This window comes from Harmonia axyridis, chromosome 1 (genome assembly GCF_914767665.1).
Source record: "Harmonia axyridis chromosome 1, icHarAxyr1.1, whole genome shotgun sequence".
NCBI classification, from domain to species: domain Eukaryota; kingdom Metazoa; phylum Arthropoda; class Insecta; order Coleoptera; family Coccinellidae; genus Harmonia; species Harmonia axyridis.
Genome location: NC_059501.1, coordinates 55,619,991 through 55,633,978, shown reverse-complemented (window position 1 = coordinate 55,633,978; position 13,988 = coordinate 55,619,991). Strand labels below are relative to the sequence as shown.

Below are 13,988 nucleotides of genomic sequence, written 5' to 3'. Positions count from 1 at the left end.
TGGCTCTTTTGGAGTTAATTAATGAATATTATACCTTGCGCATCTCAGAATAATGATGCCTTAACCTTGCCAGCTGACTGTTGTTTTTCCTCGCTTTGGATTCGGTTCATCGTGTGCAGTCCTCTGAGCTGACTGTAGTTTGGACTCCGGAGTGAAATGATGGAGCCATGTTTCATCCATTGTCATATTTCGACGCAAAAATGCAGGTTTATTGCACTTGAACAGCTTAATTCAAACAGAATCATTAACACGTTGCTTTTGATCGATTGTGAGCTCTCGCGGCACCCATTTTGCACACAGCTTTCTCATGCACAAATATTTGTGAATGATATGATGTACACGTTCAGATGATATCTTCACAATGTCTGCAACTCACTTTACTGTCAGTCAAAATTATTTTCTGAACTTTTTTGATTTTTTCGTCGGTGACAGCCTCTTTTGGGCGTCCACTGCGTTCGCCGTCTGCGGTGCTGATTTTACCACGTTTAAACTAAGCATACCAATCAATGATGGTTAATTTTCCTGGTGTAGACCTCGGAAACTCTTCATCAAGCCAAGACTTTGCTTCAACTATATTTTTTCCCTTAAAATCGATATTTTATCAGCACACGAAATTCTTTTTATTCCATCTTTTTTCAAATAAAAAAGTAGCTACACTCACAACGCAATATCTCACTGAATAACGGTCGGACTGCTTTCAAATTTTGACACCTATCGTTTGAAGGTTGCTATCAACTAAAAATCATATGGATTCAATACCAGCACCCCCATCTGTGCATCAGACTTTTCAATTGGCCTAATATACGGTTCCATATAATGTTTGCTTTGGAAAATGAATTTAATTCATTAATTTAATCGAAATGCTTCATATTTTTCCTCTCTGAGTTTCGTTGATGAAATAAATACTTTCAAATACTCTCTGGCTCATTAATTCCTTCAATTATCTATAAGCGATTTATGGTAAAATAAATATGTAATGTATAAATAGTAATATAAATGTTATATGTAGAAATATTCAAGTAGTAAATTTTCATGTCTTAACCATTTATTTAATGTTGAAGAGATATATGGGATCATATGAATTTCCGATTAATTTTTTAACTGCCTATACCTACGATATAGTTTGATGGAAATATTATAGGTATATGTATTATTTTCGATCTTAATTTACCTTTCAATAATTCCTTTCACAACATTGTGAAAAACCGCCAAATTTAGTTTGATACAACAATCAAAACACTTTTGAATTTTCACATGAATTGAACTATTATAATTTAATTTTTCTCGAAATCTTCTATAATATATAATGATAGTGAAAATATCAACCAAATCACAAAACTTATTATCGTGATTGCAACAATCAAATTATTTTGTTTCAAATTCAGTTCATTTTGGGTGAGACCATAGATTTCAAATTACAAAAATTAATGTATTGATCTGCCGTTGAAACTTATGTGAATCTCGCCCTAAATATGAATGGTAGATTCGAATGGCATATACGGTATTAAGATCTTCATAAAACTACCTGAATCACTTTAATGGATCTCGGTTATGGACATATCGGTTATCGTTTTACGATAGGCACTATCGCGAAATAATTCCAACGAAGGAAAAGTGATATCGATTTCCATAAAACTGGAAAGTTAACCTTCAGGTTCGTGCCTTCAACGCTGAGGGTTGACTTGGGAATAATAGTATCACTGGCAATAACTACTACTGCTACAGTTATTACTGTTCGAGCAAACCAGACACTATTATTATAACTTCCATTTGTGAAGAAAGCTACGAGGAATACTGCACTATAATTTTTATGCAGTAGCGTGTATAGATAAGATTGCAGACCGACAGGCACCGCAGAATAGAAAGATGGGTCTGAGATATTGAATTAAGCATCTATAAAAGTTGACGCATCTGTACCTTGTTTTTTTTTTAAAAATTGTACTTGTATGCTTTAAAAATACGATTGTTGTATTTGAGATGAAGAACAATAAAAATGCTAAGAAACTTCTGACGTGATTCTTTATTATATTCTACCTATATTCTATTAGTTTCTTATACAGGGATTTTCACCAGGATGGCCTATTAGACGTTTATGGAAAACTAATTATAATTTTCAGCTGAAAATTTGCATATTGGGATTTGAGACAATAATCTGTCTCCCTAAAATATTTTCAGATCCCTACAACTTCCGGTTATACCGGGAACAGACCACTACTTTCTTATTTCAAATGGCACACCCCGTATATTATTACATCATTAGATAGCTTTCTTGACGACAATTTCGGCAATACCTTGGGTAAAAACACAACGGTTCATGAGTTAATGGGATTTTTATAAAAAAAATTGTGGTGTTGAGATCTCACATTCTTTTGAATTTCTTTTTTTTTGAAAAATTTTTTCGAAAAAAGCTTTTTCTGCCAAAAAATTCAAAAAAATGTGAGATTTCCGATCCAAACTGATGCAAACAGACTTATAATAATAAGACTGTTTGCAGTTTGGATCGAAAATGTTCTAATTTGAAAATCTGTTTTGATGAATTTGAGTTGCTTAAGTTCATGATCTTCTTATCGCAAACAGTCTCATAATAATACGTATTTGAAGAATCGAAAAAGAAAAAAAATTTTTCGAAGGAAGCTTTTTCTGCATGAAAATTAAAAAAATATGAGTCCTCATCGCCACCTTTTTTTTCAAAAAAAAGAATCCCATTAACTCATGAAACATTGAGATTTCACCCAAGGTATGGCATATTGCCGAAATTGTTGTGAAAAAAGCTGTCTAATGATGCAATAATATACTGGGTATGCCATTTGAAACAAGGAAGTATTAGTCTGTATCCGGTATAACCGGAAGTCTTGAAATATTTCAGGGAGAAAGATCATGGTCTCAAACCCCAATATGCAATTTTCAGATCTTTATGATTTTCGAGAAAATCACCTATTTTATCCTAATTTATTGCTTCAAAAAAGAACTCAATAGAAGAATTCATATTCATTCTCATACATTAATCACTTAGTGTAATAATCCAAATATGACCTGACAATAATATATAATTATAAAGCTTTATTGGCTGTCAAAATATTATCTTCATTCTCTCCTAATATTACCTCCTATTGAACACATCAGAATTATACGCTTTTCTGAGTCGGTTAAACAAAATAAAAATATTTATTCCTCCTAAGGAATGCTTCCTTTAATTACTTCATTCATTCTGAAGAATTTCTCTTTCCCAAAGCCCATAGAGAGAGGCTGGAAAACAGAAATTGAATTATGACTTCTAATTATAAACTTCGTCGCTTCTTGTTCATTTTGATTAAGAGTTGTTTCATGTCTGTCTCGAACAACGCAATTGAAACACACAAGGTTCAATTGAATTCTCAGAAATATTTGAGGAATGTACATCAGATTTTACGGACGTAAAGTTATTTGCTATACAGGATGATCAGAAGGATACGAAACTTAAGGGTTCATCAAGAAGAAGGCCTAGACTTTCCTTTGTAGAGTTATAGAGTATTTAAACGGCGGCCGGCTGTACGGAAGGATATCATTGATTTTGAACCCAATGATACAATTTTTGAAGAATCTTAATTTGGTTTATTATTCTTATTAATAACAATACTCTGCCTATGGCTGAACCACAATGTTTTCTCGTCTTACGTTCTTTAAAAATAAAAAAAAAGAATTAGTAAGTAGTACCTTATTTTCGGTCTTTTAATACTGTAATCATCAGCCAATCATTCCCCTCATTTATAAATGGGTAAAAAGTTTGAGGAGACCGGTTCAACACTAGATAAACCAAAACGAGGGCGAAAAAGGTTATTGAGGAATTGGAACAGAACATGGAGCGGGTTAAACGGTTTGTTCGTGATGATCCCAACCTCTCCATTCAGAATCGTCCATGTGCTTTGAATGTGCACTTGAGCGGATCTAAGGTCCACTAGTCCACAGTTTAAGACGTAAATCGGTATGAAGTTTTTCCATATTTCAACCTCATGAATAATGTCCAAAAATACTTCAACGGATAACCTGTACAAGAAATGAGTCTTTGACTTTTAAGAAAAGATTCTTGAGGTCAAAAGGAACACTTTTTTCCTTTATCATTTTTCCGATTCTGCCTAGATGAAAAGATTTAACCATTTGAAATTTTCGTAATGAGCTATGCCACCACTATAAATCTTCATACTGAAATTTTTCCAAGTATAAGATATATATGTATATCATTTCAAACCTTTAGATTGACCTATTATATCAGAAAATTCACCATAAACTTTTTTTCATTTCATTTTGTGAACAAAGTGTATTAATAACGCAAAAAATAAGTTACCGCAATTTCGTTGGTGATGAATATTGGACAATCTTAATTTTTATTTCATTTTCGATAATAATAACAGCTTGCAATCACCCATATTATCTCGATATCTATCTCCAATCATTAATTATAGTTGTTTATTTAAGTTCTAACAAGAATTTACTCTTCAACTTTCCATTTTCATATAAATAAATAATGAATATTTATCTGTGAACGTGTTGTGGAAATTTGCTCGAACACATGAGAATTTAAATTATAGGAGTTGAAGTGAGCTCATTCAAATTTTCAAACTGAGTTGGCTAGTTCCCTTACCTATCATTTTCTTACCTTGCATTTGGCTTTTTTTTCAAAAAAAATTATGAGAAAATAGCGCATTATGCGAGAAAATATTAGGTGTAGTAAAAAGAAATATGTTATTTTCCAATAGATGGATTTAGTTATCTGTATCTCTCGTTGTTTAAGTGCGATCGGATTTCATTAGTGGCGTTAGAAAGATGAGATTTCGTACTACAAAAACTTTTGTGACAGTTTTGTGATTAGCTGTCTAGGTTAAGTTTGAGCGCGCGTTAAAGATGGACACTTGCAAAGAGAAAATACGCAATATTTCACAGTTTTTCTTCGATGAAGGCGAAAATTCAAGCCGGGTGTTTATGGTCCTAATGATACAGTAACAGCCAATCATGCGCGATCTTGGTTTCGTCGATTCTGTTCCAGTGTCAAAGATGCACCATACACTGGACGTCATGAAAGCACTTTTTTGGTTACCCAAGAGCTTAAGATTGCACAAAAAACCGTTTGGAACCATTTGCATAAGGTTGGTCTCAAGAAGAAGCTCGATGTATGGGTACTGCATGAGTTAACTCAAAAAAATTCTCATGGACTGAATTTCCAATTGTGAATCGCTGCTGAATCACAACAAAATCGACCATTTTTGAAGCGGTTGGTAACTGGTGATGACGACAACGTCAAGCGAAAACGATCGTGGTCAAAACGAGGTGAGCTGGCGGTAAACTGTGGCCAAGCTAGGATTGACGGCCAGGAAGTTTTTGCTGTGTGGTTGATGAGATTGGCAGTTAAATATCTACTATGTGCTACTCCCCTGCGGCACAACTGTAGAATCGAAAATGTACTGTTAACAATTTTCCTATTGTAAACCTTCCGGTTTGAAAGAAAAAATCACCAAGGAGCAGTCAGCTTTGGCCAATATTAGAGACATTGTGTTCCATCAAGACAACGCCAGGTCATAACCATCAATAATGACTCGCCAAAAGCTCCGGGAGCTTGGTTGAGAGTATATTATGCCTCTATGTCATTTATTCCTGTCCATGGCGGACAATTCTACTGGTGAAAAATTCGCTTGTGAAAATCGACTGTCTCAATTTTAGCCTTTAGGGACAAAGGCTTCTTCTATAAGAGAGGCATACTGATATTACCTTCAAAAGTTCTGTGACTTATCTCACACATAATTGTATGTCTTATGAGATCAATAAACGATTATTATTATTATCGAATAAAACGGCGCATATTTGACCTGAATCGGATCATTCTCATTATGGTAATTAAAGCCTTGTTTTTCATGCAAAAATATAATAGATTTTTACTCGATAAATCTTATAAGAGGAGTCCCTTTCAAAATCCTCAAATATTCATTAATGAGCATTCAACTTACTTTTAACGATTGGGTTTTTCGGATTCCTGGCATTTTTATCAAATAAAAATGAATAAAATGAATAATGAATGAACTGGAAGATATGGCAAGAATTTTTGTCAGGAGAAGATTCATCTCATCGATGATACTTCGAAAATCATTTTCTTCGATAAATTTGCGAGAGATAAATGAAAATTCCATTTTTTAATGGATTTTCAACATTACATATCTTTTCAACCGAACGAAATCGAAAAAAATTGTTGAGCAAATGAAAGAGTTTCTTTTGACTTCTTTCTTCAGTTGAAATATATGTACCGGGTTTGTCACCATAATTTGACCCCCCCTTTAACTTTGTTACTAAAAGAGGTACAAAAAAATGTTTTCTACAAAAGTTTCACAAAATCGACTAGTGTTTTTCAAAATGATTTCACAAAATGAAATATATACAGAGTGTCCAACATATTGATAGCAACTTCATTTTTTTCAAATGGAACACCCTGTATATTTTTCTATATTTGACTAGCTCTTTTTTTCCTGATTACGAATATATAACATATGTTTGGTCTATCTCTCTTATTCTGAGTACCACAGAGTTTCAAATTTTAAGAACCAGCTGACAAGCTAAGTAACCAGTTTTCAAGTGGTAGGCTGCGATAACTCAAAATGACCTTTTTTGAGTTATCTCGTTGGCAACGACATGACATTCGTTTTTCATTTAAATTGGAATTGGATCATTTGGATGCAACTCCATATATTCTCTCCTTGTAGCGTTCTTATTTTTATTGTTCTTCACAAAAAGTGTAGTTTATATTCGATGAACAGTTTCATATATCGTTGCCAACGAGATAACTCAAAAGAGGGCATTTTGAGTTTTCGCAGCCTACCACTTGAAAACTGGTTACTTAGCTTGTCAGGTGGTTCTTAAAATTTGAAACTCTGTGGTACTCTGAATAAGAAAGATATACCAAATTTATGTTATATATTCATAATGAGGGGAAAAAGAGCTAGCCTAGTATAGAAAAATTGAAATCCATTTGAAAAAATGAAGTTGTAATCAATATGTTGTCCACTCTGTATATATTTCGTTTTGTGAAATCATTTTAGAAAACACTAGTCGATTTCGTGAAACTTTTGTAGAAAACATTTTTTTTGTACCCCGTTTAGAAACAAAGTTAAAGGGGGGTCAAAGACTCACCTGTATTTGAACATGTTGGACAAAAATACAATCTAATATTCCCCCTTTTCCTTATAATTTTTCCGTTCAACAACTTATATACCCTACATTAGGGAAACGAAATGTTCGCAAATTACGTGAATACCCCAGAAATTATATGGAAATAGTTTCCTCTTCGATCACGCATAATTATGGTTCATACCTTACTAAACACGTAATTTTTTTTTCAGCGGTCTCAATTTCCAAGACCTTATGGTACGTCAAGGCGCCATCGATTCGCCTCCAAAGTGTCCCTTCATCCTTGGCTTCGAGTGTGCCGGTGAAATCGAACAACTAGGCGAAGGGGTTGAAGGACTTGCCGTAAGTTTAATTATTCATTTATACCCTTCGTACCAATGAGGACGTCGCACGGTGTTGTCCCACCTTGGCCACTGTAGGAGAAAATCGATATTTCCGCATGGTAAAACGAGGGGACTGTGAAAGACGAAGTTGTGCCTGGAATTTCAGATGCCCCAAGTCCTTTCGAATTCAATTCGGGAAGTGATGTGCTTCGGGGTATCATTTGTAGCAATCGTTCTTTGTGTCGGGTTTATCACAACCCGGCATTTGGATGCCGCTTTAGGTTTCCGAACTGATAAGTCCGTCCGACCCTAAGAAATAACCCTCTAAACGATATACAAGGGCGTTTTTGAAATGGAGATATCTCAGCATTTTTTCACTCAGTAACTATTATTCACCTGCAAAATTAGGGGAACGGCCAAAATCTCAAAAAAAATTGTAGTTCATTTTCTTTTGAACGCTTTGACCGAACTTTTCGCAATTTTGTTTTAATTTGGGTACATAACTGTTCAGATTGCGTCCTTAGTTAATTCGTTTTCTATTTTATACAGAATGAAAAATAATCTTTTTTTATGTTAGATGAGAATGTTTACGAAAACTCAGATGTTGCCTTATCTTTTCTGAACATTTTTGCGGTAATTGTGATATCTCAATTTTGAGATATACAATGGACTTTTCATTGCATTAATCTCTCTATTCATTGGTTGAAAAATGATAATGAATTTATCATTGATTTCTCGTTCAACAACGGTACCATATAAAGAGTTACAATTTCTCTCAAAATCAAGAATTAGAGAAATTGAAGTCGGAGTTCCCCAACGATCGGTGATAGGACCGCTGTTGTTCAAGATAGCCCAGTTTTCAGATGACACTGCTATTTACTATCGCAGTAGAACACGGAAAGCAATAACTAGTCAGTTACAGATAGACTTACATATACTGATGGAATACTTAAATAAATGGAGATTCAAAGTGAATACGACGAAAACAGTTGCAATCTACTTTGGAGGAACAACACTAAAGAAAAAGAAAGCAAGAAACGTCAAAATAAAAAAATCGAACGATAGAATGGAAAAGTAAAATGTAAAATATCTGGGAGTAACTCTAGATGAAAGAATGAATTTTAGCAAACAGGTAGAACTTGGTATAATACGAAAGACAATAAGAGAGATCAGTTGCAAAGTACACTGCATACAGTAATCAGAATTCAGAACACTAGTTGGCGCCCCATGGTATATTTAGCAACCACCAAATCCGAGAAGAATTGAAGATTGAAACTATTGAGGATCAATAGTTAACAAACGAATAAAGAAAAGACAGACAAGAGGAGGTACCTCTTTCAAAGAACGAAGTAAAAGAAAAAGTGACATGAGGAGAGAACAGTCTCCCAAATAAACAGCACTAGAATAGTTATTTATAATACAAGTGCAGAAGGCATTGATATTCTTCCACGAGTTCAAAATCAAAAACGAGCCACGAAGTGGCGAGTTTTGGAATGAACGAGTGGTAGAATGAGCCTTCTCTACGAGTATTATACATTATTTTCTCTAATTCATTGCATTTTCATTGAAATTAATGAAATATTTCCATAAATATAATTTAGTGATTTTTGCATTGAAAAATGTTGGTTGGCAGAACAGATTTCTTTAAGGCAATTTGATGAATTGACAGATAAAGCCGTAGCGGAAAGTTCGGAGTGCCAACATAGAATAATAAAATATAACCATGAAAACTGTGCGTTTCTGATATATTCTCGCACGATTTTGTTCTACAAGATGTGGAAGAATGAACGGAATAACCACAGAATTAGAGAAAATTAATTATAATATAATTGTAGAGGCGTACGGAAATAAATTCCAGTTCTTAAAAAAAATCAGATCTGTGCTTAAAATTAAGATATCATCATTAATAAAAAGAGAAAATATTCCGTAAAGATGAGGCAACATATGAGTCGTAAACATTTTTGTTCGTCAACGATTCACTCAACAGGGAGTTTCAAGTTTAATTTTTGTTCCCCTCAAGAAGAATATTGGTAAAGACTACAGTTACAATTTGTTAGATATTCTGCGTGTATGCATACAATAGCTATTTTAAGTTTCGTACAAATTTCGATAGAGTCCAGAATTTGGGTGCTGTTATTAAACTAAAATTTCAGGTTATTTTCGAAATTTCTAGCTCATCACAATATCAGAACCATAAAATTTCGTGAAGAATGTTGTGTTGATAAACTCATTAGAACAATAAAAAACTCGAGCAGAATAGTGAAAAAAATGATGTAATAATTCCGTATCAATAGACCCGACCGAGTTGAGATTTGGCAAGTAAATATAAAATAACACTTTGAAGCCTAACGCAAAATTTCGGTTCGACCGCATCATCATAGAAGAAAATTCAAGAATTCTGAGAAGAAATTCTCAATATTTCGGTGATTACAGATCAGATCGGGTTGAAATTTCGCGTGTCTATACTTAAAATAATAATTTCAAGCTTCATGCGAAATTGTATGTTCAAAGCGTTATCAGAATCATGAAAAATTGAACAGAATAATGGAAAAAAAAATTACCCATATTTCCGTCACAACAGACTCGACCTAGTTCAGATATTGCAAAAATTAAAAAAAAATCGTGTTGATCGCGTCTTAGAATTAAGAATATAGAAAATTCAAGCACAATATCGGGAAAAATGAGAGAAAAGCAGTAATGTGAAGCGAGGAGCTTTTAAACGCTCGTTACTTAATAGCACTCTTGGGGTTCACAATTGGCCCATGAATGAACAAGAGCTCAAATGCTAATAATAAGATTGAAAAAATATGAGTAAAACACCGTCATTCATTCTTGTGCCAATTGTACTCTTTAAGACCACATATCTGTTTATAGGTTCACATATATGACATGTGATTTATTAATCAAATGTCATGGTAAGTTCCTTAAAAATCAAAGGAGACTGGTCTTTAATACAAATGTCTTACCAGTATTTCTAGCCATGTTAATTACGATGAAGCAACGATAGAAACACTTGTATGAAAGATTTGAATAATTTTAGTTGTCTGAAAGATATTTTTCAAAAGTCATTTCTGCAAATGCGACTATTCAGTCATAACCTAACATCTTTTTTGGTCATTTCAAATGGAAAAATATTCCTCAAATTTATCATCAAATCCTATACATATAACTCTAGTGGATGGAATTCGTTGATATAATAAAATACACACCCAAAAGACCATCAGTATAATATAATAGACTTAATTGAACTTATGAATAAAAACTTTTTTAAAATTTCTCGGTTTGTTCACACCAGTTCTCAATGAATTCCATCTTTATGGGACCATTTAACGCACAACATGAAATAACGGCCATTAACATCGACTATTGAGTTAACATACGGGTAGCCAATTAATCTCTTCTCACATATGTACTTCAACTGGGGGGATATTCTGGATGGAACATTCCTTTTACACATCTTCTGGTTTTTCTCGAACCTTGGAAAAGTTGAATCGAGTCAACGAATGTTTTTTATACTTACATTATTATTTCATATAGTTCCATATACCACGAAACAGGTCAATTTGTATTTAGGGGGAGACATTTTGTGATATTCATTTATTCAGGAGATGCTTATTGTTTCAACAAGGGTCCCAGCAATATTTCTTGCTTTGTTAAACACATATGTCTCGAATTGATATGAAAAGATTAAATATAGTGTATTCAACTGATTCCTTGGAATTTTGGCCTAATTATAAAATAATAAGGGTATTTTTTTATTCGCTTTTCTGCTTAGGAGCAATATTTTCTGAATCGGTAGATATCACTCACCGGACCGAAAATTTGTACATTTTTTCTGTCAAATATGTCATTCTGGCACTGAAGGGATACGTATTATATTAGTCAAAATAGTATCTGGCATTGACCAATGAAACACAAAATATGTATTAGATTAGGTATTCATTCAAATTTATATTAGTGTCTTTCATCGTAAGAAATATTGCCACTATATTTTTTTCGATCCTCACCTCGGTTTTTAGACTTTGAATTCAATAGATAATAATAATTAAAAAATGGAATGGGTGAGGAAGCTGAAGGTCTAAATGAAATATCTTCTTATAGATTGTTATAGTCACTCAGCATACTCGATGATGTTAACCATAAAACGTAATCTATATTTCAAATTTGATTCTAATAGCTTTTAACTGGAAGAGATAATACGAAAACACTAAAGAAATCTTGAAACTTTATCACTCTGTAGTTCGTTAACGAAGCGTTTGCGGACATATTTTTATGGAAAAAAAATTTATTTTGACCTGAAAAATACGTCCCTGAAATTTTGATACTGAATTTTGAAACACCTTGTATATAACAATCAATTGAATCGTGTTGATAGCGACCAATATCGAAAAAAAATATTAAAAGCATTGACGTAAAGTCAAGAGATTTTGAGCACTCGTTCATTCCTATTCTAATTGCGCCCTTGAAGACCACACAACTTAATATAGGTATATATGGTCTTCAAGGGCGCCTGACTTCACGTCAGTGTTTTGCTTATTCTTTCTGTTGACGGTACGGAAAAACTTCAACAGATTTTCCTTCTAATGAAATTTGACAATTTGTTTTCATACGTTGTTTATCAAAATTATTACCCATCATTTCATACTGTGTATTTGAATGTACATTTGAAAAAATTCTAATTGCGCTGTAATAAATAAAATGATTTAAAGAAATTACTTTTGAATATGGAACCCATGGAATTCAAAGCAGCAATTTTATCAATGAGAAAGTACAACATGAATAACATTAATAAGCTAGAAGTATTTTAAATTGACATGTTTATATTTTTCGTCCTCAACTAATAAGATAATAAAATGAAAAAAAAAATTAAAAATTCGATCTATAACTGGAAAAACATATTTCGAAATAAATGTTTTCTATTCCGAATGATTACATCATCGAAAATAAGAACTTCTATTGAAGGAATATAAACATATTTACTCTTGTCAATCATTTGTGTTTCAAGATTTTTTAAACTTATTTTTGTTTTAAGGTTGGCGACCGAGTGATTGCCTTGCCTGAGTTCAAAGCCTGGGCCGAACTTGTAACAGTTCCTTCCAAATACGTTTTCAAGTTGCCAAATAACATCAGTTTCCTAGATGCCGCTGCAATGACCATGAACTACACCGTAGCATATATTCTACTCTTCGAATTAGCTGGCCTTACTAAGGGAAAATCCGTTTTGGTTCACTCGATTGGTGGAGGTGTGGTAAGTAAAAATGTATTTTTTAAGTTGTAAGGAGACAGGAAACTTGCGGTTTGATAAAACTAAGAGAGTTAAAGATTTACTGCATTCTTTCTTATTACTCGAAAATAGCATTTTATAGCATAACATCATTTTAAAACAAAGATCCAAACGAAACCAAATAAAAAGAAACAAGTTGAACGATAGTGTCAGTAGCGAGTATTTCCATCTCTGGCACAAAAAACTTCTTGGTAAAGACGGCCCATACTTAACATAAGAGACATTATGTCATTTTGATCCAGGTCATTCCAAATTGCAATCAGCCTCTACTGTAGTACGTTCTCCTTGTACCCTCATCCCAAGAATATCCCAAAGATTCTCTATGTGATTTGAATCCGGGCTCCAAGCTGGCCATACTGTGGTAATCCTCTAGAACTTAGATAAGTTCGAGCGGCGTGTGGCATCTTCTTATATCAACAAAAATTCTTGCCCTATATATTTATGGCGCAAATAGCATTTCATTGGGTTTTAATATCTTTAATATGTAGCTTTCATTGTAAGTTTCCATTAATCATTAATGATCACAAATCCTTGCGATCAGTCAAAAAATGAACCTAAACGGTTTTGTGACAAACATGAAATCTTTCACTAATTCTTCGATAACTTCAACCTTCAAATTTTTTTGCGTGTAATATTTAAAGTGTTTTTCGTTGCTTATTCGTTAATAACAGAATTTGCAAAAAATACTACACTGACACCAAGCATTTGTATTTGACTCTTTGTTTTTCCATAGCCTGCTATTAAGTCTAGATACAACCTGCTACTTCCGTTCTGATAATGCTTATTAAATTCAATCAAATCATGTCAAGCTATAAAATGATGTTTCTCGAGTAAAAAAAAAGATAATGAAGTGAACCAAAAAAGAAAATGTTGATAAAAGATAAGGCAAAAATGTTAGTTTAATTCTAACTTGATAATGTAACTTTTACACTCTACAGAGTGTTACAAAAAGCGGGATATAATTGGAACATCCGGTATTTATGAAACTTGCTCTTTCAAGCTCTGTACCACGCTTCAATAATATATTCTTTTTTCATCTACTCAATCGGTTCATGGCATTTTGCTAAATCCAAATGGACAACACATGGGAAAAACTGTCAAATTTTGATCGGGCTTTACATTGATTTTTTATCGGTTCTTTTATTTCGATTCAGATCACAATATAACTTTCGGTGCTTTGTAAGAGTGAGGTCAGAATTGACTCTTTTTAGCATATCATTATCGACTTTTACCTT

At 33.2% G+C, this 13,988-nt stretch overlaps 1 protein-coding gene and 1 long non-coding RNA gene across 2 annotated transcripts in view; one reads left to right on the top strand and one right to left on the bottom strand.

Moving 5' to 3' along the window:
- Positions 1-13,988, top strand: part of LOC123674892 (synaptic vesicle membrane protein VAT-1 homolog-like) — a 60,173-nt gene that overhangs the window by 30,000 nt on the left and 16,185 nt on the right. Inside the window, exons 2-3 of the mRNA XM_045610040.1 lie at positions 7,359-7,488; positions 12,502-12,717. Of these exons, the coding sequence (XP_045465996.1) occupies positions 7,359-7,488; positions 12,502-12,717 (346 nt within the window). The remainder of the gene's footprint in view (positions 1-7,358; positions 7,489-12,501; positions 12,718-13,988) is intronic.
- On the bottom strand, positions 10,680-12,473 carry LOC123674901. The gene is made up of 2 exons (XR_006746719.1): positions 10,990-12,473; positions 10,680-10,945 (listed from the first exon to the last, which is right to left on the bottom strand). It is a non-coding gene; the product is annotated as an uncharacterized LOC123674901 (long non-coding RNA).